At 41.6% G+C, this 22,867-nt stretch overlaps 1 protein-coding gene across 4 annotated transcripts in view; it reads right to left on the bottom strand.

Annotated features, from left to right (window-relative positions):
- Positions 1-22,867, bottom strand: part of APP (amyloid beta precursor protein) — a 234,430-nt gene that overhangs the window by 145,570 nt on the left and 65,993 nt on the right. For all 4 annotated transcript variants that reach the window (XM_075033881.1, XM_075033883.1, XM_075033879.1 and 1 more), the window contains exon 3: positions 14,235-14,364. In XM_075033881.1, coding sequence (XP_074889982.1) covers positions 14,235-14,364 — 130 coding nt within the window. The remainder of the gene's footprint in view (positions 1-14,234; positions 14,365-22,867) is intronic.

The following is a 22,867-nucleotide window of genomic DNA, read 5'->3' as shown; positions in this document are numbered from 1 at the left end:
CATGGGAATACTGCTGGGTCTGAGCCTAGCCAACACGAGGCCATACCTCTTCTTCATCCCGAGGCTGTCAGCAATGAGGTCTGATGAATGAACGCGTGCTAGACCTGAGCGACTTCCAGCACTTCGAGCACAGCCCTGTAATGCTGCCATGTCTCCCCATGCCAGTTACGGACAATTTATCCTGAGGGCAGATAAACGCTGGGGCAATGCGCTGTCACATCGTAAGTACTAGCTTTATCGGCCCTATTTGCCTGAAGGGCAATGTGCCCTAAATGAGAAATACTTCACTGAAAATTAACCAAGTTCTTTCTTACACTTACTGAAAGCCGTTTTGCAAACACTTCTCCAAGGTTACAGATGAGCTCTCTGACACAAACGTTCCCCAAAAGACAGGCTATCCACTAAGGTTGAGAATGAAAGGGCATATTTATAAACAAATGTCTAAAGTCTCTTAATGAAGGACAAAATACCTTTCACAGAAAGCCACTTAAATCACTAAATACAGGGTTTGCCTGCCTAAATTAAAAAGACAAATACGGACATTAATTCATACCAGCACTCTGACAATAAAAAACTAATACATATACTGTTGGTTATAGTACATTTATATTTATTTCTTTTTTATTTTGTTGCTATGGTTAACAAATTAAGAACCATTTTACTGTGCTATTTAAAAAACAAACACATTTTTCATTAAAAGTAATTCTGATGTCTTGGTGAAAGTATTGTGACACAGAAAAATACCAAATCTAGAAACCACTTCAGAACTGAAATTCAAAGTGACAGAGCTTAAATGCAAGGCCATCTCTAAATTACATGGACACAGTAATACTGTTGAAAGTAATAAAAAAAAACCCCAAACGAACATGGGCATAACATACCACTCAAAGTACACAGTAACAGCTTTTGTCGAGAGGCTGCTGATACCCTGGAAGCATTGTTAATTTATGTTTCATGCAATGAGAGGTGGTTCAGCTGTTCCCAGACCCATGGGGACTCCAGAAGGAGTAACGGACATACTCAACGACAAAACCCAAGGAACCACACACCCAGCATTCCCAAAGCATTCACCCATTTGCTTCTGCACAAAGCAACGGTCAAGTGGGATTGCTACCTTGCTCACTATTTCCTGCGTACATGGGACAGAGGATAGTGCAGCCTCAGTCAAGAAACGGGCATTTTAAAAGCATGTCACAAGCCTAATCCACTTTCCTACAAGACTTTGGAAATGCAGTTTCAACAGCACTCATAACCAAGAGTCTCCTTCCCAAAGTTCTGTCCAATACTGCAGCCTTTTCTCCTTTGGATTTCAAAACTTGAAACACTATTACTCCGAGTTTCCCTGTTTTATTCAGTTGCAATGTTGGATTTGATGCACAGGAAGAACAACAACGCCAGCACTAAAAGAGACGACAATGTTCTTCCATCCTGCCTACAAGATAATGGACTTCAAATAAACACTAAAGAAATCTTCAGCTGATCCAATGTTACAAGCCACGTACAGGATAGAAATAGTGGAGGGGAAAAAAATATCTTAAAGATTTAAGGTGTGGGGGTTTTTTTTGTTGGGTTTTTTGTTTGTTTTAGAGGAAGAATTAAATGCAGCTGTAAGGAAACATGGAATCACAGATCTGCATTTTTCACTGAAAAAAGGAAATTAAAGACCATTGAAAACATTCATCAGATACCACCAAAGGGGAAAACAATGACCATTTTTGTTATACAACACAAAGTCATATTAGTTTAGCTAAGCTTTAAGTAGAATATCTCACAGCAGTTAGGTCATCTAACAGAGCAACAGGATCTTCCTTTGAAGTAACATCAGAAACAACCCTCAGTCTGTGTTTGTAACAGTCATAATCAAGAACCCTTTAATAAAGCAAATTTTATTGCAATTTGTTGAAAAATAAAATAGAAAATAGAAGCTAAGTTGAGGCAATTATAACTTTCTTTGCATCTGATGAGGCACTGACAGCTGTGCACAAACACCTTACCACTCAGAACACAGAGCATGTTTTTGCTGTGACAGAAGGGTATTTTTTTTCCCCCTCTGAAGTGCTGCCTTGCCTTTATGCTGGAACAGACTGATCTCCTTGCTCCCAGGAAGGATCACAGACTCTCTCTGTATCTGCCTGGCTCAGGTAGCATCAAGTGAGATGTGAAATGAGATGATGGGAGATGCATGGCAGAGCTGATGAAGAGCAGGGAAGCGGACACAAGTTAAGACTGGCTTGGATAGCGGATGCTGAGAGGAAGCAGAAGAGGATGTGCGGAGAGGAGGAGACGGATGCCAAGCTAGGAAGAGTACTCAGAAGGAAAGGAGAGATGAAGAAATATCAGTGCCTCGGGGCAAGGAGACTTGAGTGGAATGGTACTGGACAAGACAGTAGTCCCTGGTGAGTCAAAGAAGGCAGCAAGGCCAGAACACCTCAAGTGAGAGAGAGAGACTCGGTAAGAAGAGCAGGACAGGGGCAGCAGCCCTCAGAGATGCAGAAAAGCAGCGGGTTAGAGGGGACAGGGCTAAGAAGTCCTATGACAAGCACTCTTTGATATGGGAAAGGAACCCAAGTAAGCACAAGAATGCCTATCTCAGTGCAAAAAAAAAACTTTTAGCAAAAGTGGTCAACAGCAGGTACCTACAACACAACATCAAAAAAGGATGTAAAGTGTAGAAGAGCATGCAGCATATTTCCCCAAGACAATGTTTCACCTCCACAGACACAGGACTAAGGTCCGTAACACCTGATGAGTTATCCTGTAGTGAACTGTCCTGTTGGGCTTTGAACCTTTGTAGGTCCTCAGCATCCACAAGACACTGTGGCAGAGGGATGAGGAGCCAATACACACACTGTGCAACAAAATATACAGCTATGCAATAACTTCTGTTTGCTTGGAGCCTGAAGCCTGCTAGTCTCATTTGGTAACCTGAGGTCTCATCATGAAAGACAGGGTGAATGACCATTCCTCATGCATCCTCTCCAAGCTACTCATGACTTTGCAAAGCACTGCCAGAGCCTCCAGGCATCTTCCTTTCTATGCTGGAATGTTCTAATCTACTGTGTTGCTTCCTCTACAGGAGCCATGTCATACTTGAGGCACTCACCATCACTGTTCAAACTCTTCAGTTTCTACTATATCCTTAGGAGGAAGACCAGAACTGCACAAAGTGTTCACAAATACAGGTAAGTCCATAACTGACACAGTGATACAGTTCCCCATTCCTTTGCTAATAATCCCTAACACTGCTTTTTTGGCACTAATGAACCTATGTTTCCACAGGGCTATTAATACCCAAGGTCTCAGTCCTGAGAAGTTAGAGGCTACTCACAGTTTCACTGCATACACTAATAAAAGATTAATTTATTTTCTGCTTCTCCCATGTACACTGTCTTTACTAAATCAATTTTTGCCTGTCATTTTACCTCCAGTCAATCAATATCAAAGACTCATCTGAAATTCTTCATGGTTTGCCTTTATCAATTCTACCTTGAACAATTTAGTGTCATCATCAAATGGGTCACCTCACAATTTACCCTCTTTTCCAAGCCACAAATATTTTGAATGTCACAGGCACAAGAACTGATCCCTTGAGATTCTACTGGTGACCTTTCTCCACCTTGAGGATGGACCATTAATTCCTGCCTTTTTTTATCTTTCTTCTTATTTAGCCACAGAGGAGTTTTCTCTTCTATTCCATGGTAGATTAATTTCTTTAATAGCTTCTGGTAATGGACCTTGTTAAATTCCTTCTGAAAAATCAAAGTAGACACGCTATCCATTTGTCTAACTACTCCTTTAAAAAAAAAAACAACCTGAAAGAGTCTCTTGCTGAATATCATACTCACTGACAAGTTCAATATTCCTAGGTGTTCAACACTGCAAAAAAGCACCACCCCCTACCCCAAACAGGCTTAGTGAAATGCATTTCCAGGATCTTCCCTAGCACCTTTTTAGAAATATCCAGTAATTCCCATCACTGACTCTTCCTTTGCAGTTAACAACTGCATTAAATCTGTTGGCAACATTCAATCCTCCCCTGAGACCACAATGTATTTAGCATGAGATCTTACCACTGCTTTCAGTTAGGTCATAGAAATCTGTGGGAAGATGCTTCATATGCAAATCAATTTAATGACATGTGGTAAGATGTACACTTCCTTCCTCTCCCTCTCCCCATCCTTCCTTCCTAAAAGGTTAAGCAAACAAGACACTTAATTTTGCAATGGGAGAATTCTGCTAACTAAAGTACTCTATGTTGAAGGCAACACACACACACACACAAAAAAAAAAAGGATGAATCAGCTCTGTGCACTACAAAGATGCTTGGATGAAAAGTTCCTCGTTTGTCTGTTGCAAAAGCTAGATGCATACAATGAACAAGCTATGAAACTTATGCAGTGGCTTTACGCATCACTCAGGTTGTGTGCGTCTGAATGCACACATCTATCAAAACCAAATATGCTTCATAAAGAATCCTTGTGTGCACACGTACACGCACGCGCTGTTTCAAGCACTTCACAATTTGGAGCCCAACTACCAACAGATATTTTTGGTTTTGAAGCTTCTCCCCAGCCTTTCTCCAGCCTTCCAACTACAAACTAGGGATGACACTCCTCACCCTCATGACCTTTACAAAACTAAACCTGTGTCTCCGAAGTGCTCGGGTAAGGTTAGGGAAACTTCTGAGAGGAAAATTAGTTTTGTCTTCAGGCAAGATTTGAGTGGCAAGCTGTAACTAAGGCTGTGGGAGAGGCTGAGCCAGGAGGTCAGAAGAAAACACCGAATAGCTCGTTCAGGCGCACACAGCGGGACAAGGCAGGCAGATGGGGCTGCCCCACAACTGCAGCCTCCCTGGTACCTCTTGCACAGGAAGGGTAGAATTACGGTCAGGAGGCTACGTTAGCTTCCCCCTTTCCTAATTTTTGAGCTCTTTTTAACCTTACTAATGCTCTTTCAGCACTTTTTGTGGTTAACTCGTTTTATGTAAAGCACTGCAGAAAAAGCAGGAACATGCTGCTTTTAATCCCTGACACACTGAGATGGGTTAACCCTGGCTGGATACCAGGTGCCCACCAAAGCCGTTCTATCACTCCCCCTCCTCAGCTGGACAGGCAAGAGAAAATATAACAGAGCTTGTGGGTCAAGATAAGGACAGGAGAGATCACTCACCAATTACTGTCATGGGCAAAACAGACTCAGCTTGGGGAAAAATTAACTCAACTTATTACAAATCAACCAGAGTAAGGTAATGAGAAATAAACCCAAATCTCAGAACACCTTCCCACCACCCCTCCCTTCTTCCTGGGCACAACTTCACTCCTGGATTCTCTACCAACGCCCCAGCAGCACAGGGGGATGGGGTTTATGGTCATTTCATCACACATTATTTTCTGCCACCTCATCCTCCTCAGGGGGAGGACTCATCACACTCTTCCCCTGCTCCAGTGTGGGGTCCCTCCCACGGGAGACAGTCCTCCACGAACTTCTCCAACGTGGGTCCTTCCCATGGGCTGCAGTTCTTCACGAGCTGCTCCAGCATGGGTCCCTTCCACGGCGTGCAGTCCTTCAGGAGCACACTGCTCCAGCGTGGGTCCCCCACAGGGTCACAAGTCCTGCCAGAAAACCTGCTCCAGCGTGGGATCCTCTCTCCACAGATCCGCAGGTCCTGCCAGGAGCCTGCTCCAGCTAGGGGTTCCCACGGGGTCACAGCCTCCTTCGGGCACCCACCTGCTCTGGTGTGGGGTCCTCCACAGGCTGCAGGTGGAGATCTGCTCCACCGTGGACCTCCCTGGGCTGCAGGGGGACAGCCTGCCTCACCAGGGTCTTCCCCATGGGCTGCAGGGGAATCTCTGCTCCGGAGCCTGGAGCATCTCCTCCCCCTCCTTCTTCACTGACCTTGGTGTCCACAGGGCTGTTTCTCTTACATGTTCTCACTCCTCTCTCCGGCGGCTGTTTCCGTCTGTCCCAACTTTTTTTTCCTTCTTAAAAATGTTATCACAGAGGCGTTACCACTATCGCTGATTGGCTCAGCCTTAGCCGGCGGCGGGACCGTCTTAGAGCCGGCTGGTATGGGCTCGCTCTCTCTCGAACACAGGGGAAGCTTCCAGCAGCTTCTTACAGAAGCCACCCCTGTAACCCCCCCCACTACCAAAACCTTGCCACACAAAGCCAATACCCACACTCGGATAGCCTGGACAGTTAGAAGAGACAGAAAACTTCAGTGCTGTTAGCATTGGCCATTCAAGCAGAAAAGTGATTTATCTTTCCAAGCTTCTAAACATTAAAAAATAATAATAATAGAAACAGTATTTACTACAATTTGTAATGCTGTCCTTAACAGAGAGTTATGAAGACTTTCACATATCCGTGGCCGCTTCCTGTGAGCTGTTCCTGAAGTGCATACACCACCTGTTCTGGTTTCCTTTGTCCATTGTAAACAGACAAAGAAACCTCTCATTTTCAATGTTTACCTATAAGGAATTCTTTTACTGCTTTAGGAGTAGATCAGCAGAACTATTATGTTCAAGATCTCAAAGTTTTTGTGTTGTGACCTGTTCCACAAATCCTTTTCTTATTAAAACCCTACTGCAGTCACCAAACAAGTAAAACATATGTATACCCTAAAAATGCACAGAAATACGCAAGTTCAGATTTATTTCTTCTTCTGGGCTTATTATACAAAAATGAGATGTTTTACATTTACATAAAGGTACATTCTGGCCATCACCAGAATGCTAATTTTGCTTGATCTCTTCGCTTCAAAGTTTCCATGCTTTCAGCTAGGATTTGGCTAAACCAACAGCTGAACCTATGTTTGGCTCAAGTGAGGAGGTGGAAGCTTCCAGAAACAGATCCATAACTGCCTGAGGAAGTTTTCATGCTACCGGTGGGCAATCTCATTCAGGATTTCTCTGCCCACTCCCCACCTCTTCCTCCAACTGATGATATTTTGTCCCCTGAAACACACCAAAGGCCACTTTAATGGTTTATACAGTCTTGCTCTGTGAAGAAAATATTTGGAAAGACACAGTTATAAACCATGAGACAATACAGCTGCTTAGAATTATAATAAAAAGATAAACTCGTTATTGTTTGTACTAATGATCAGTAACCCAACTGATGCCTAACAGCCACTTTTTTCTCTATTACAGAAGCTGACCATAAAATTTGGGCCAACAGACTTCAGGTATAACAGAAAACCACTTCTATTCAATGAAGCACATCAGGACATGCTCTTAATTACATTGCTGCACAGAAGTGCATATAAAAATACACTGCAAGAATTGGGGCCCTAGAAGCTTGCCACAATTAGCTCAGCCAAGAGGATGCAGAAACAGGAGAAAACTCTGACTGCCAGCACAACACAGAAGAGCTATCAGTGTGCAGCCAAGCACAGTTTTGGACCTGGGCAGGGACCTGGCTAGGGAGCACCTGCCAAGGCTTTGCTGCAGTGGAAAGAATCCAGTGTATTAGGACACCTCATTATCCCTGCAGTACCTGCAGTTTCACCAAAAAATGTGCCTAGCCTGTGTAGGCAGGGCTTTCTCATCCGCCCACCAGCGCTATACCAAAAATACCACTAGTGGGCAGAAATATTGTCTGTGAAGGAGCAAAGAGAGATGAAATATTTCTCCCAATGAACGGTTATGCCTTTCATTGCGCCTAGTATTTCTCTACCCGTGGTCTCCTCACTAAGCCATTCAGATTGTCAGTATTTTTGGTGATCCTCTCCTTCTTGTCAGCTAGCACTGTCAGAAAAACTAGACATGATGTAGTTGTGTAGGCTGAAACTAAGTGCATTTTTTTATTTTAGGAAAAGAATGTGGTGTGAGCTTGTCTGCATCACTCGCATGGCTGAGTCGAGACTGAGGCAAGCTGGAGGGGGATAGCTAAACTAGTAGGGACAGGAAAACTCCAAGATAATTATTTAATGTCATTCTGTTGATTAGGCACTGCATGGAAAAGCCAATGGAAAGCACTTCCAAAGTATCTGGAAGAGAAGTTTTGCCATTGCAATCAGAAACAGATACACTAGACAGTGAGCTGAGGGGAAAAAAAAAAAAAAAAAGAGCACATACCATATAGTAGAAGTAAACAGGCATTTTACATGGCTGTGTGAAAAAATCCCACAATCAAAATCACAGGTAAACTACCAGATGAACCAAAAGAACTGTCCATTACATATATCTCTATTTAAATGATTAATTCCAGGCATAACCTTGGTGTTTTCTTTGGTATAATTGGCTAGGCATGCGTATCAAAACTTGAGTATGCCTTTTCTTCTGATATCCACAAGTGGTTAACTTTACAAGCTGTTATGACAAGTTAATAAATATTTTCAAAGATGTTTTTGTTAAAACCAGAAACAGAAGCCAGCTTTTCACTACATAACCAAACAGTAAAATATACTTGTCATATAACCTAATCCACTTGTTTATGAACAAATGATTGCAAGTAATCATGTTTTGACTGACAGAGGCTACACACATAATGATATTCCAATACATCTGGATCCTTCAAACACTGTCTGAGTATAGTGCTTGGCAGCATACATTAACAGGATAATGAAACAGAGTCATATATGAGTATGCAAGCAAGCACTTTACACAGTACAGTTAATCAATGCCCTGGTAATTTCCCTTTACCGCACCTCAGAGTTTGTCTGCCATGTCCACATACTGATCCATGAACATCTGCATAATTTAGCTTCACCTCTCTCTCCAGGGCTACGGTGCACAATGAGCAGCTAGGCTGGGGTGTATTTCACCAACAGTAAACGAAATGTCATCTATTCAGGAAAGTATAGCCATACGTTTATTGAAGGTATTCAAAGAATCGTGGCACTGGGACAAAGATGCCCGTTCCACTGCCAGCCGGGAACACAGAGTGAATTACCTCATTTCACAGCCCACACTGTACAAATTCACCAGCTGCTTTTCCTCAGGCAAGAAGTGAAGAGAGAAGAGAGAAAACCAGAACTACTTATTGCCCATACTGCCCCAGCACAGGCAGAAATCCCACCCTCCTGCTGCAGCTGGTGGCAGATCTCCCTCCAACATTAACAAGGCCAGGTTTGCAGCCAGATATTTTTCAAGAATAGTTTCCATAAAACAAAAGTGGAAATCATGGGCTTCTTGGCACAGCCTGATGAAACCCTGCAGCAGTGCCCCACAGCAAGCTTACTGTCACCATTTTGGAGTGCTCAGTCTTAAAAGCACCCGCTTTTGCACGCTGCAGGTGTGAGGATGCCAGCATGCACACCCAACACCATGGGAAGTGCTGCAGATCTTCAGTCTTCCACCAGCATATCTCATGGCTCATCTTTGCCTGAGCACCCAAACACATTCATGGCTCTATGTTAAGCAGCACACTCTTCACTCAAATAGGATAATTTAACCCTTTAGTCCTTGTATTACTAACCCCCCCGCCTCAAATCCCAGATTTTTTTTTTCCCCTTGAAGACAGTAGTCTGACACCATTATTCAAGAGACCTAAGTATCTGCCTAGATTCCTATTTCTGTCGTTAAGTGGCTAACAGAGCTTCAAGCCATAGTAAGCACACACTGGAAGATGTCATTTTCTGAAAGCAGGAAGATAAAAATAAAGACAGTTTTAAGGCAAATGCCTTCAGTGTGTTCAGAAAGGTAACTAAAATTTACTCAACAATCTTCTTTTCACAAGAAGTTTCCCCTCTTCAATGAACTGAAACTGTACAGTAATCCCCTGTGCCCCTGGAAGCATGCAATGAATACGTCGGTAAATCAGATTTATTGCACAAGAACATTTTCGCAAAGCTTGCAGTTTCAAGAACATTGCCAAGCCCTGCACACAGGCACAAAATCATATCTTAAAATTAAATAAAATCAGTAATGCTTATCTTCTTTGGGTTCAGTTAGAACATTTCTGGGGGGCATCTTTATGTGGTCACTACAAAGACACATGGCTGACTCAAATAAGGCGCTTTCATTTTGCCTTATTTAAATTACTGCTTTTATGCTTTAGTTGCATCCGCGTAAGAAAATATGAAGCTGTGTGATGTAATAAATCTGATCGATATTACTAAAGTATACTGCTACAAATAGCTACAGTAACTACCATCATGCATGCGCCTTAAAGAGAAAAAACTCATGCAGCAGCCAAGTGCTGTAGTGATATGCTCTCTACGTGTCCCAAAGCCTTGGCTGAAGACTGGGATGCAAATGGACCGTGAAGATGCTCTAGCCTGAATGCAGACACATTTCTGTCACTCGCTGTTTCTCACCTCTGTGGAAAACAAATGTCAAGATAGAAGAAACCATAAGCTGACTAAAGATACTGAAAGTGATTCTCACAGCAGACTCAACTCTGCAATCAGCTGCCCACTGCCAAACTTTCTTTTGGCATCTTAATTTTACCAGAGTCAATAGATTTAATGGTGATCTACTTGCACTAACAGTACTGAGGAATAGGCACTGCCGATGCTTGACTTCTGAAATTGCCTGCTAGCAGCTACCACACCAAGAATAGCTGAGGTACATGCAGAGCTGACAGGCAAGATCCAACTTTTAAAAAATTTATCTTTTAACACTGAAGAAGTATTACCAGGAGACAAAGGAAAAAAAAAAGTTCTCAGGACTCCTTAACAAATAAGATTTTGGAAAAAGTACTCCGAGACAGACGTCATACTGCTTATGGTGATAATTAATAAAATCAGTATCCTCATACTGAGCGGCTTGTGCAGGCTACAAGATTAGCTACCAAAATAAAAAAAAAAAAAACAAAACACCAAAACCTCAACAAGGTATTGCATAAAATTATTAAAAAAGATAATCTGTCAAAGCCATGAGGAACTGACAGACCGAATTCAATCAACTCCCTGTCTCCAGTCTACATACAAAGCAGCAAGAGTATTCAAGGTATCTGACCACAACTTTTAGACTACAGAAAAATCAAAATAATAAATTAAAAGGGTAGGTGTCCAACAGGAAAAGTAAATGAACAGTCTTTGTTAAAAATGCCAAATGACACTTTTCTTTTTTTCCCCTTCAAGACTTCTGTTCTGCTCTTTTCAGAGGATCTGTTCATCTCATGACCAGCTTCACCACTATGAAGGCAGCAAGCCAACAGGAGAGGACAACGTGAGCTACTAGCAAGAGATAAACATCCTGCTGCTGCGTACTAAGCAAGCCGGACTTCCCATGATGGGTTGTACTCCCAGCCTCACATGTGGGAAAGTGACCCATTCCTCCAGCCTCCTCCTGTAATGCACTTTCACCACATGGAGGAAAGTCCAATTTTAACCTTACACAACGAGCAGAAAGCTGGTCGATAGAGGAAATGATAGATAATGGCCACGTTCACCATTTCTTCTCCAGTGGAAGTAATTGTGTGGCCACCCTTCCCTCGGTAAACTCTTGGGAACATCAGTATCTAAAGCTTTTGTTTCTATTACTTTTATTCCAGCCAGGGTCAAAAGATGAATGGCAGGATAGGAGAATGACAAACACAAACACTGGCAGACAAGTGCATAAGCCTCAATTACAAGGAAATCAGACAAAAAATACCATATAGGAGAATTTTAAAACAGAAAACAGGAGCCAAGGGCAAAGCATTAAATGGGCACGAGGTGCTTAAATGTCTTTTAAAATTTTTGTCTCCAGCAAGCAAAGCTTACCTGGCTACCTAAGATAGCAGTCATTCAACTCTCGATAATTTTTCATTCAAAACTGCAACTCAGGAAAGATGCCTTAAAAGTCCAAGTCCAGTTCCTCACTCCTGCAGGGAACTGCATATAGTCCTGTTCATAAATCTATGAACTTCCTTCTAAATTACTAGACTTCTTATTCCTTTTACCAGAAGACTGTTGGAGCTCCTTACTCTTGCAGAAACTTCTTTATAATTTCCAGATTAAATTTATTCATGGCCAATTTATATTCATTTGCTCTTGTGATGACATTGTCTTTTATCTTAAATTAGGTTGAAAGTTCTTCAGGGCACTGACCAAATCTACATAAGTATAGAGAGTCCTGAGCATAATAGTTCCCTGATCATAATACAGAGCTTTGCTTATGATGACAATACAATAAATAATAAAAATTACATTTTTATAGTTCCACTCATCTGATCTTCTTCTGCCACATCTCTAATTAGTGCAAGTGCACTTTGCATGGAATCTGATGAAATATATCATGATGAAGGTAGGTGAGACTGCAGTTCTGCCCCACCTCTAACAAGTTGCTTATCTGGCTGTGCAAGTATATCAACAGCTGGTATTTTCATCTCAACTATGGAAAACTAAAGAAAACACAGCAACAAGTGGGCAGAAGAGCATGTCCCTTTCAGCATTAAAATTTTTGGTGAAAGTGACCAACTCAACTCACCTAGAAGTCTGGAAAACACACAAAAAGTAGCAGGTTCCTTCCCGCAGTCAGGATTCATATTATAGAGGCAGGTCCTTCCCCCCACCAAAAGTCTTGAATTTGGGTTCTCCTTGAACACTTTTGCTCAGAATAAACTAGGCATTCTTACCTACAGTAGTATCAACAATGAAATACTGCAGGTCTAGAAACACCTATTTCATATCCATACAAACAAACATCAGATCTAGAAACTTTACAGTAAAATTTCCCTGATATTTCTTAGTACAGATCTTGCACACCTGTTTTTTGGCACCTTTGACCATAGTAGTACCATGCTTGTTAGTTACTCTGCAGTCCTATCTTTGTTAAGTTGGCACACTCACTGCCTGGGCATCAGACGGTGTGCTATGTGTTTTACCTATTCTACACAAATGAACAAAAATTCTACAAAGATTGCATATTTTCTGGATTTCTTTCATTATTTATTTCATGGAATAACTAGCCTGAGTTGCTTTCCACACATTTTAGCTGCCCTGGCTTAGTAGAAAAGTGTAGTGGTTTAACCCCAGCCAGCAACTAAGTACCACACAGCCACTTGCTCACTTTGCCCCCACCCAGTGGGATGGGGCAGAGAATCGGGGGAAAAAAAAAGTAAAACTCGTGGGTTGAAATAAGAACAGTTTAATAGGACAGAAAGGAAGAAAATAATAATGATAATAATAATAAAAATGACAATAATAACAAAAGAACTGGAATATACAAAACAAGTGATGCACAATGCAATTGCCCACCACTTGCTGACCAATGCCCAGTTAGTTCCCGAGCAGCGATCTGCCACACACCTGGCCAACTCCCCCCAGTTTATATTCTGGGCACGATATCACATGGTATGGAGTATCCCTTTGGCCAGTTTGGGTCAGCTGTATCCTGTGCCAACTTCTTGTGCCCCTCCAGCCTTCTCACTGGCTGGGCATGAGAAGCTGAAAAATCCTTGGCTTACTATAAACACTACTTAGCAACAACTGACAACATTGGTGTGTTATCAACATTATTCTCCTACTGAACCCAAAACATAACACTATACCAGCTACTAGGAAGAAAATTAACTCTATTCCAGCCAAAACCAGGACAAAAAGCAAGTTCCAACTCTGAATTCCAGCATTTAAACATGAAACTAGGCAGCCAATTTATCACAATTCAAATGGCAGTGGTAAAGCAACATATTTAAATAGCTCATGGAATAATCTTAAGAAAATGTTATGCATAGAATGTTAATGAAAAGAACAAATTAATATGATTCTGCTTTCTGAACGCTGACAGAAGTAAAGGTTAACAAAATATGAAGGACTGAACCTCCCTTTTAAATTGGTGAATTGATTCAAAACACCAAGGACACAGGAGAGAATAGCAAGCACCTTCTACAAAAATAAAGCTGCAGAAAGAAACAACGGAATTTATATTCTAGCTTTTGCTTGCTTTCAATAAAAACAGATTCCCATTGTCTTTCACAATAAGAGACCAAGTACTACATATTAAAAAAACATAAGGGGGGGGAGTATTTATTTAAGGAAACGATGGATAGCTTATGAACAAATAAACTGTGAACTGTGTGAACACATGCGTGTCTATATGGGAGGAAAAGAGGGGAGAGAATAGATAATGACAAGTAAGCAGAATCCTGGTTTGCAGTCACTCATGAAAATAGTATTGTGAAGAGCAGGAGTATTTTCTGTCTAGTTAATGCAGTTCCAAAACACTGAACAATTGGACAAAACCCACCTCAGAAAATATAATACAAAGATGTAAAAGATATTTATGTAGATTCTCTATCTTTTTCATGAAGTGACTGAAAATCCAAAGAGCAGGAAAAAAAAAGATTGAAACTCAGTCACTCACCCAAACACCTGTAGGGAACCACGATATGCGGGTGACCATTGCACTGCTTCCACCCCTTCTTGCACCAGTTCTGGATCGTAACTGGCTGGTTGGCTTCAACAACATTGGTGATTTGTAATTCAGGGTAGACCTAGCATTAAAAGTATAAAAAAGACAAATGTTATCACAAGTATGCACTCTGGGTCATGCAATACTGTTACACGTGTTTGTAACATGGGTATCCCAATACAATACTCATTTTCCTATCTTCTCCCTTTTCTGCTGCGTAATGTATTTAGTTCACGGTATGAGTACGTACACTTACCTGGAAAGTTGTTCTTTGTTCATCAGTAAGAACATGTGGCTGCCAGCTCATATGATGGTTGTAACAGCTGGCTGTCAAAATATAACTTGGTCAGTTATACTTGCTTAAGCTAAAGATCAGCTAAACAGGTTTCACAATTGACTTAGATAACCTCTCCTCGATGTCTAGGCTATTGCTCCCCTTGCAAAACTCCATATAATGGGCCTAATTTCCATGCATCTAAAAAATTAATAGCATGCTTTTATGTTTATCTCAATCATTTTAACAAATACCATAATTCTTTCCCACTGCAGTCTACATAGTATTACATTCTGTTGAATCAGTTACCATATTTAGGTTTACCGTCACCAATATAAACCTATTTCCAACTTTCCTAAATTGCTGAGATCAAAATCCTACCTGCTCTTAACACTGCAATACACCTCTACACCCACAATCATCCAACTAGCAAACTGGATGACTAATTTATTGGCAAGCAACAACTTTGATCAAGTCACATATGTGGCTTTTTATCTCCCTCAGTCCCTTTATCCCACTCCCCTTTTTTAATTTTGCTGTCAGTAATGGCTTATCTGGCCTCTTTTGCCAAGGACAGGTCTTAGCCACTGACCTTTTGTGCAGACCCACCTCCCAGTCACCTTCTACATGCACATTTCGATTCACTGGGAGCACATTGCCTTGCACTACACTGTGGTTCATGCTGTGAAAGGATTTCAGAGCACGCAAACCGCATTCCTTATGGATAAAACTTAACAGGAAATTCGTTCTCCTGGAGCACACCCAACAGGTGGTTAGTCCATGCCACCAGACTAGAGCTAACCAAAGCAAAGCCTGCAAAGCACGCCCAGCGTGGATCCTCAGCCCCTGTTGCTTCACTTTGCACTCCCAACTGTCATTGCACCACAGTAGTTGCTAACACAGGCTATTGCTCTTCCTTTTGATTTTTCAAATCAGCAATCTATCAGCCCTAATATCAAACTCAGAAGATACTAGTTTTCCTTTGCCTTTCCTCAAGCAATCCTTACCAATTTCTGAATGTCAGATCTGAGGATTTAGGTGGACTAAAAACTACAGCCTACTCATACCTAACAGTGGAAAAGAAAAACAGAAATAGGATCAAGCCTGATGAAAAATAAGTAGTTGGCGACAGTCCAAAAACACCCTGCAGAAAAGGAACATAATCCCAACTAAAGAGAGTTGGTTCAAGATTGGGTGAATTCTGGGAGCCCAAAACCAATGCTTCAAAAACCACCATAAGCACCTCGACAGCCCTGCTGCAAAGGAAAAGGATTCACCTCGATCACGTATCTCACCCAAGCTCACAGCATCCCAGTGGGCCAGTGCCTCCTGGCATTCCCCTGACTGAGGGTTTAAAATGTAACTGTGGCAAAAGTGAAGGAAGCAGGCTATTTAATTGCAGCTCAAGTAGAAGTTTCAAACTTTAAAAGACACTAATAAACAACAGTACAGGCTTTTCAGATTTGACATCAGTAGTCTTCGAATGAACATGGCCTGGTCTACAGGCATGGTAATAACAGAAAATAAACAAAGCATGATTGGAAATACTTGGGAAGAACTTCTTACTTTCATTAAGAGACAGGAAGGGGCTACTATAATTGTAAAATTGAACTATATTTACAGCTTAATGCACAAAACAAGGCCAGGTACAATAACAATGCCAAGGAAATGACTACAGAAAGAAATACTACTTGAACAATGCACTTTATGCTAAAGAGATTGAACATCAACCTGCCCTTCCATTAAAAACCAGCATTTTAATCAGATACCTCTTGCTTTAAATAAGCACTTCACAGAAGCCATCTGATATATTTTTGCCAGCTTCAACAGCACCATCAGAGCTCACTACAACAGATGGTTGAAGTGTGCACAGGGGCTTCAGATGCAACCCTCTATGTTAACCTAGCACATGTGGGCTTTCTTGAAGTGAACCCTTTCTCAACTGAAAACTTAGAAGTGAAAGTTTCCTGCACTCAGAAGATTGTAGCTTTACTTCGTTCTTTTTGTCAGCAGGTCACCAGAGCTGATGGTCATCGTCCACTTTACAAATATACCGCCATTTTTACACCACTTGCAGAGAGCGGCTCCAGAGGAACTTGCTGCTCCCCCTGTTCCATCAGTGCTTCAAACACCGAACTCTAAACTGAAACAGCAAGGTTGCAAATTCAAGGAAAGCTCCCCTTTCCTCTTCAATCTCTTTATCTTTTCCCTTGGGTCCCCTCAGTTCCACCAAACAGGTCTGCACATGCTCATGCTCTTAACTCTTGTCACAGCACTGCCAAAATGGATTAGGATGTCACGGTGGCAGGGATATTTCACACCTCAACGGCTGTGTATATATGACACCACAAGGCACCATAGCTGCCTCAACAGCTAACAAGCACGATGCAAGAGAAAGATTTGATTTTCTTTGGATGCTGCCTTTAGCATCGTCACGCTGCACTCTTCCAAGTTCATACATCTGCAGACATCACATATGAATAATTACAACCCATGATTATGTAATACTGGATGCCATCACAAACCATGTGCTTGATCTATCACAGTGTCACTGACGCGTTCTTATCGGGGATATTTTGACATTCCTCAGGGTTAAGTGTCACTTGTCACATACAGAGGAAGTAAATGTCTTAAATGAAGACAACTAAAAAAAATTTCACAACGGTTGGACTGGAATGTTAAAAAAAGGAAACTAAGAAAAAAACCTCAAAGCAATTTATACATCCACAGGAACATGTACACAGCCTTAAAACAATAGAGAATAGGATTCTGATCTGTGAGAACAGAGACACACTTAGTTGCTTTCCTGACGTGAATTTCTAATGAGTAAGAGCGAACTATTACCATAGAACCTTACTGAAACAATAAAGTTAGAGGGGAAAAACTTAATATATTATTTTTATTTTTGATATTTCCCAAAACCACCATTTTAACTTCTGCTTAGTACAGTGGACCAAATTCTAAGTAGTTAACAGTATTTGTCAAAAGCACACAAGGATGAAGAAATACAAAGAAGCCTCTTCTTCTGTTTCTACATCAGTTACTAAACTCCTAATTTCCTTTGACAGCTCACACAAAGCTCTGTCCACTCTTCACAAGGGAAAACAGGCCTTGAATTTCATTACCAATAGGTTAATGCCAGCAACGTGTATGCGCTGAGGGAAGTTCCCCTCACCAGACTTACATAAGGTATTTGCTCTGAATTGAAGTGGGACCTACTTAGTGGCACAGAAAAATGAGCCTCATATTTATTTATAGTGTCCCTAATGAGCACAGCTCATTCTAAAGAGTCAGAGCAAGTAGCTCTAGAAGGTTACAGGAGATCCAAACTTTCAACGTTATCATAACTTGCTGCAGAGTAATTCCTTTAATATATTTTAAAAGAAGTGGTGGAAGAAACAGAGGTCAATGTAACCTGAAAATTTTAACTGGCAATCAAAAATTACAGCTAGATCTTCATTAACATCTGTTTTCATTACTAAGCTTTCTTATAAATCGACTTCAGAAACAGAAATCTAAAAAGCCTCAGCACTCAGGCTACTCAGATTTAATGTAATCTTGTTTACATTCATGTTTACCACTACCAAGTCTGATGACACACGGATTTAGGACTAAGATGTAAATGTGCTTAATAAAAGAAAGGGCATTTTGATCTGTCTGCATACAAAGGTGTTGATGATACAATGGTGACAGTGTTACAACAAACTAGTTGAGTATGTGTTACATAACAGGAGATTGGGGATTATTTTGAAACAAATCTGGGAAAAAACAAAGATAAAGCAGAGAAAGAAGCGGACAGGCCACCACCACAGCCACCCCCCCCGCCTGTGGAAGGAAGATCAGCCAAGAGGCCTTTGGGCATGGCCGGCACAGGCGGGCACATCCCCAGGCCTCTAATGCACAGGAAGCACCGGCCGCTCACGTAGGACACGGAGACCATTTCAGGAAGGGCCGGCTGGGCCAGCAGATGACGGCCAACATGAGCCATGAGCTCCCCACAGCATGCTGTGGTCAAGGAGGAGGCACGGCTCCTGGGTGCGTGGCAGAGGTGAGGCCCTTCCTGGGACACCAGGCCCAGCGGCAGGGGCAGCAGTTCAGGAGGACTTGGATGAACTGGAAGGGCTTCAAAGAATAGTCAAAGAGCAATGACGAGATCACGTATCCTGCACAGAGGAAGCGCTCAACTCCAAGAATAGTCTGTTTAGAAGGCCCAGCCTGGCTGCAGTTTACAACCACTTTCAGAAATTTAAAATTTGTGAACGTCTTAGTTTATCACACAAATAGGTAAATGAGACTGAGCTGCTGAGTGTTGAGACTGAACAACTGTGACCCCAAGGGTGCTTCTCCAAGTAGCCTACCCACAACTAGAGGTTTCTCTGTTAAAACGGGAAATGCCTACCTAACAAGGATACTGCTACTCAGCCACCGCAATGGCACCTGGAAACACGTCCTGTGACCGACGCTAGCCATCTTTGATGATTGCCCTGATCCACATAGAATCACAGACTGACTGAGGTTGGAAGGGACTTCTGGAGGCTGTCTGGCCCCACTCCCCTGCTCCAGCAGGGCCACCTAGAGCTGGCTGCCCAGGACTGTGTCCAGACAGCTTTTGAATATCTCAAGGATGGAGACTCCACAGCCTCTCTGGAGGCCTCTCCTCTGCCAGCGCTGAAATACCAGCATAAAACGCAACTGAAATCTCTGAGAGATACTTTTTTTTTTTTAAATCAATCCCTGATATATGATTATATAAATAGGTTTTTCCACCCAGTCATACATGCTTAGCAGAAGCAAACAAACTCTGTACGTCTTGATGCAATCTTGAAGTAATACTTGAGCATAATCATGTAAGACATAGTCAGCTCTGATACTAAAAGACATCTGGATTCAAAAGCATAGTATTTCACCTCTTGGTATTATTCATTATACCCCTAATCTTCTAGAGTAACTCTGACCATTCAGAATATTGCTTCTTTTATGATATTTTCAAACAGATTTTTGAAAGGTTTACAAGATTAGCTGGCGATTAGGAGGTTAGTGGAGCTCTTTCAATTTACTTCTGCATTTTTTATTACACAATTAAAATAACAATAACAACAGAAATAAGTATATATAAATCTTGAAGTACTATCATAATGTATATGATTGGAATTACTGGTACAGATTTATTCTTACTTCTGCTTGAACTTAAGGATCTTTTCCTGTATATTTCAAAAGCAGAATCATCACAGGGAAGAGAACAAGATTCAGTTTCAGAGTAACAAGTGGTCTAAGTATGCTCCATCAATGGAAACCATTAAATGGAACACACACATGCACACACAGACATGTGCATGCAAAAAGAAACAGCGTCTTACACTAAAGAATGTAAACCAAAATCAGGAATTGGTATCTGTTTTCGCCAACAATTTGGAACAGCAGAGAACATGGGCAAAAGGCAAAAAAAAAATTGTTTAAAATTAAAGGTGCAAAATAAACACATAATCAATTGCCATTTTTAATTAAACACCTTAGTATTTTTCTCCAAAGTGCATCCCACATGAGTTTGAATTCTGACTGTTCCAAATCAGAGTTGTGTATTAGTTTAACTGCCACCAAACGCTGTATCAGTCTAAGTGGACACATTTTCTTTTTATCATTTCCTTCTATTCTTTTTCCTTAATCCTTCAGTTCTTTGCTGTACCAACTCATGACATCTTAGCTTAAATTAGATCACACGTTTGGTTTCTAGATCTTCCTTTTACCATAAGCTTCAGCACCTGGCACAGAAGGCTTTGAAGCCAGCTTGAATTCAAATGTAATGTTCAACTCACTACTCTCACAATGATAAAAGGCTACTCAGTCGCTCCAAAAGCACACTGTCCAGTCTCTCTGCAATGTGCCACTGAAGAACTGGTGCTAATGCACCCCAGATCTGACAGGTATTTATGAGCTGGCATTCTACTTGAAATCTGTCTCAGGCAGTCAGTGACAATATGTGTCTTAAAAACTAAATGCAAGACTGACCACAGAAACACTAGAAAGGAATATTAATATAGATAAAAGAAACAAAGAAGAAATTCCTGCTGTAAACAGAACAAAAACTGGGGTGGTTTTAGCAGTTGCATCTTTAGCAACTTGAATCATTTGGATGCTTTGATGTACTTAAAGAAAAGGGAAGATAACTCAAACTAGGAAACAGTTTGATTACATCCAGACTCTCACTGCCTGCTCTCCTGCCCCACCTTCCCCCAAAAAAGGAAAAAAAGCAACCAAACAAGTTGGTCTGTGACAAGTTTCCTCCCAGCTGGACCATGCAACTTTGTACACTGAATATTCTACACTTACAAAAATTGATGTTACTTTAACATTGAGAACTGTCCACAGAAATTATCAGACAATTTTCTTTTTAAAATTGTAAACAAAAATCACAGATGTGACCCAAGTAATTGTTTACCTCTGTCCTTTAAATGGACAAAGAAAATTTTTTATCACTTCAGTGAAGCAGTCCGCAAACAGTTACTGCAAGCACAAAAGAATGCACAGATTTAATAACCAGTGTTTAGGAAGACTGTGGTCTTAAAACTGCTTATGGAAAACATAAGCAAGCATGCTGTCCTTTGACAGCAAGCATATCTGAAGGGTAGCTAAACAATGCTTCAACTATGAAAAAAGCCTTCAGTTCCAGATTAACAAATTATAGTTGGATCAAAGCGATTTCTATTCCTTTCTAGAGTATATCTTTCAATAAATAAATAAAAACCTTTTGAGGGTTTTCCCATCAGAGGGCAGAAAGCAACCTACATGTTAAAACCACAGAAAAAAACCCAAAAGATCAGCTGCTTCCCAGTATTTTGCATAGATATGTTACTGAAGAGCCATTAACAAGCAGACACTGCACTCATTTTCAACCATTTGGCATGTCCACACAGAGGAAGTATACAATAATTATTTCTGTGTGTCTGTGCAGTGTCTCTGCAAGCTTTCGAATCTACGACTTCAGAAGCAGCAATGCTGCAGAGCCCCTGTTGTCCCAGATCAACTGCAGCAGTAGTGCTATCTATCACATGAGCAGCAATGACAGAAGCACAGCCAACCCTGAATGAAATGCTCTGTTCTCAGTCTTGCAGTCTGTATCTGGAAAATAGACAGCTATACGCAGATTCAAGCTATTATACATCTCACATAAAAATATTCTAGTTCATTACTGGTTTTTACAACTACTTTTCTACATTACTATAGAGGGTTTTGGTATACGGTAATTTTGAATGTTCATTGATTAGGATTTAAACTCAGAATTAGGACATGAGAAGCAGGAATCACCATCCCTTGAACTCCGTTATTTACAAATAAGGAAAAAATCAAACATTAAATTGCACACACTTAACACATGCAACTATGGATGCTTATTACCTTTATGCTCCCACTCACTTCAACTGGCTATCCTAATTTTTTGCCTGTTTCTTCAGCAACTGCTGGCCCAAGTTATGATTTTTAACCCTTGATTTCTGTGCACCTTCTCTAGCCTTGATTAGACCTGCAGGCTAAACAGGTGAAACAGCCCCCATTTATAACCATAAAGCACAGTAAACCTCTGGTACATCAGCTCCGCAGTCCTCTTGCGCAGACACGGAGTTGTTAGAGGCATGGGCATAACCCCTGCACCAAATCACCACGCAAGGCAGAGAACAGAAGCTGTGCAAGCTTTGGAAAGATTTTAACACACCAACACAAAACCATGCCATGTGTGGTCAAGTTGACTACTCCAGAGAGCCCCAGAGGTCCAAAATCTGCCAACAGCAGCTGTTGTGTTTCACAAGAGATGAACTGTATACTGCTCATGCTGGCAATCTCCCAACCACCACATCCTAGTCTCTTCCACTTTTCCTCTTGCATGTTTACACGGAGTTGCCTAACGCTGGCCTGAGGCTCTCCCTGTGGCAGCCCCCTGGCCAGGAACCATCACCTCTCCAGTCCAGCACGCTCCCACGGTCAGCAGTAACACCTTTCCTTCTCTGCCACATCTCTGCTGCTTCAGCTATGCCGTGTCATGCCTGACCAAGCTCAGCCACTCGCCCCTGCCTTTCTCAACCACGCAGGCACTTCTACACACAAAAGTAAAGCTACAGGGCTAGGTGGCATCCCAACTTTTCCTGTCGTTCTCTGTAATCCAAGCAACTCCTTCACTTGCTCAAAGAGAATTATGAAAGGAGAGTCAAACCCAGCACCAGCTGCATTGGCGCAGTTTCCAAATTCACTCTCACGGGCCAACCTGAGAAAGAGCAAGGCAACCAAGAAGGAACAGCTCTGCCCCTGTACCACAAGTCCCACC

The sequence above is a fragment of the Buteo buteo genome, chromosome 8 (genome assembly GCF_964188355.1).
Source record: "Buteo buteo chromosome 8, bButBut1.hap1.1, whole genome shotgun sequence".
Lineage (NCBI taxonomy): Eukaryota > Metazoa > Chordata > Aves > Accipitriformes > Accipitridae > Buteo > Buteo buteo.
This window is presented reverse-complemented; position numbering and strand designations above follow the sequence as displayed.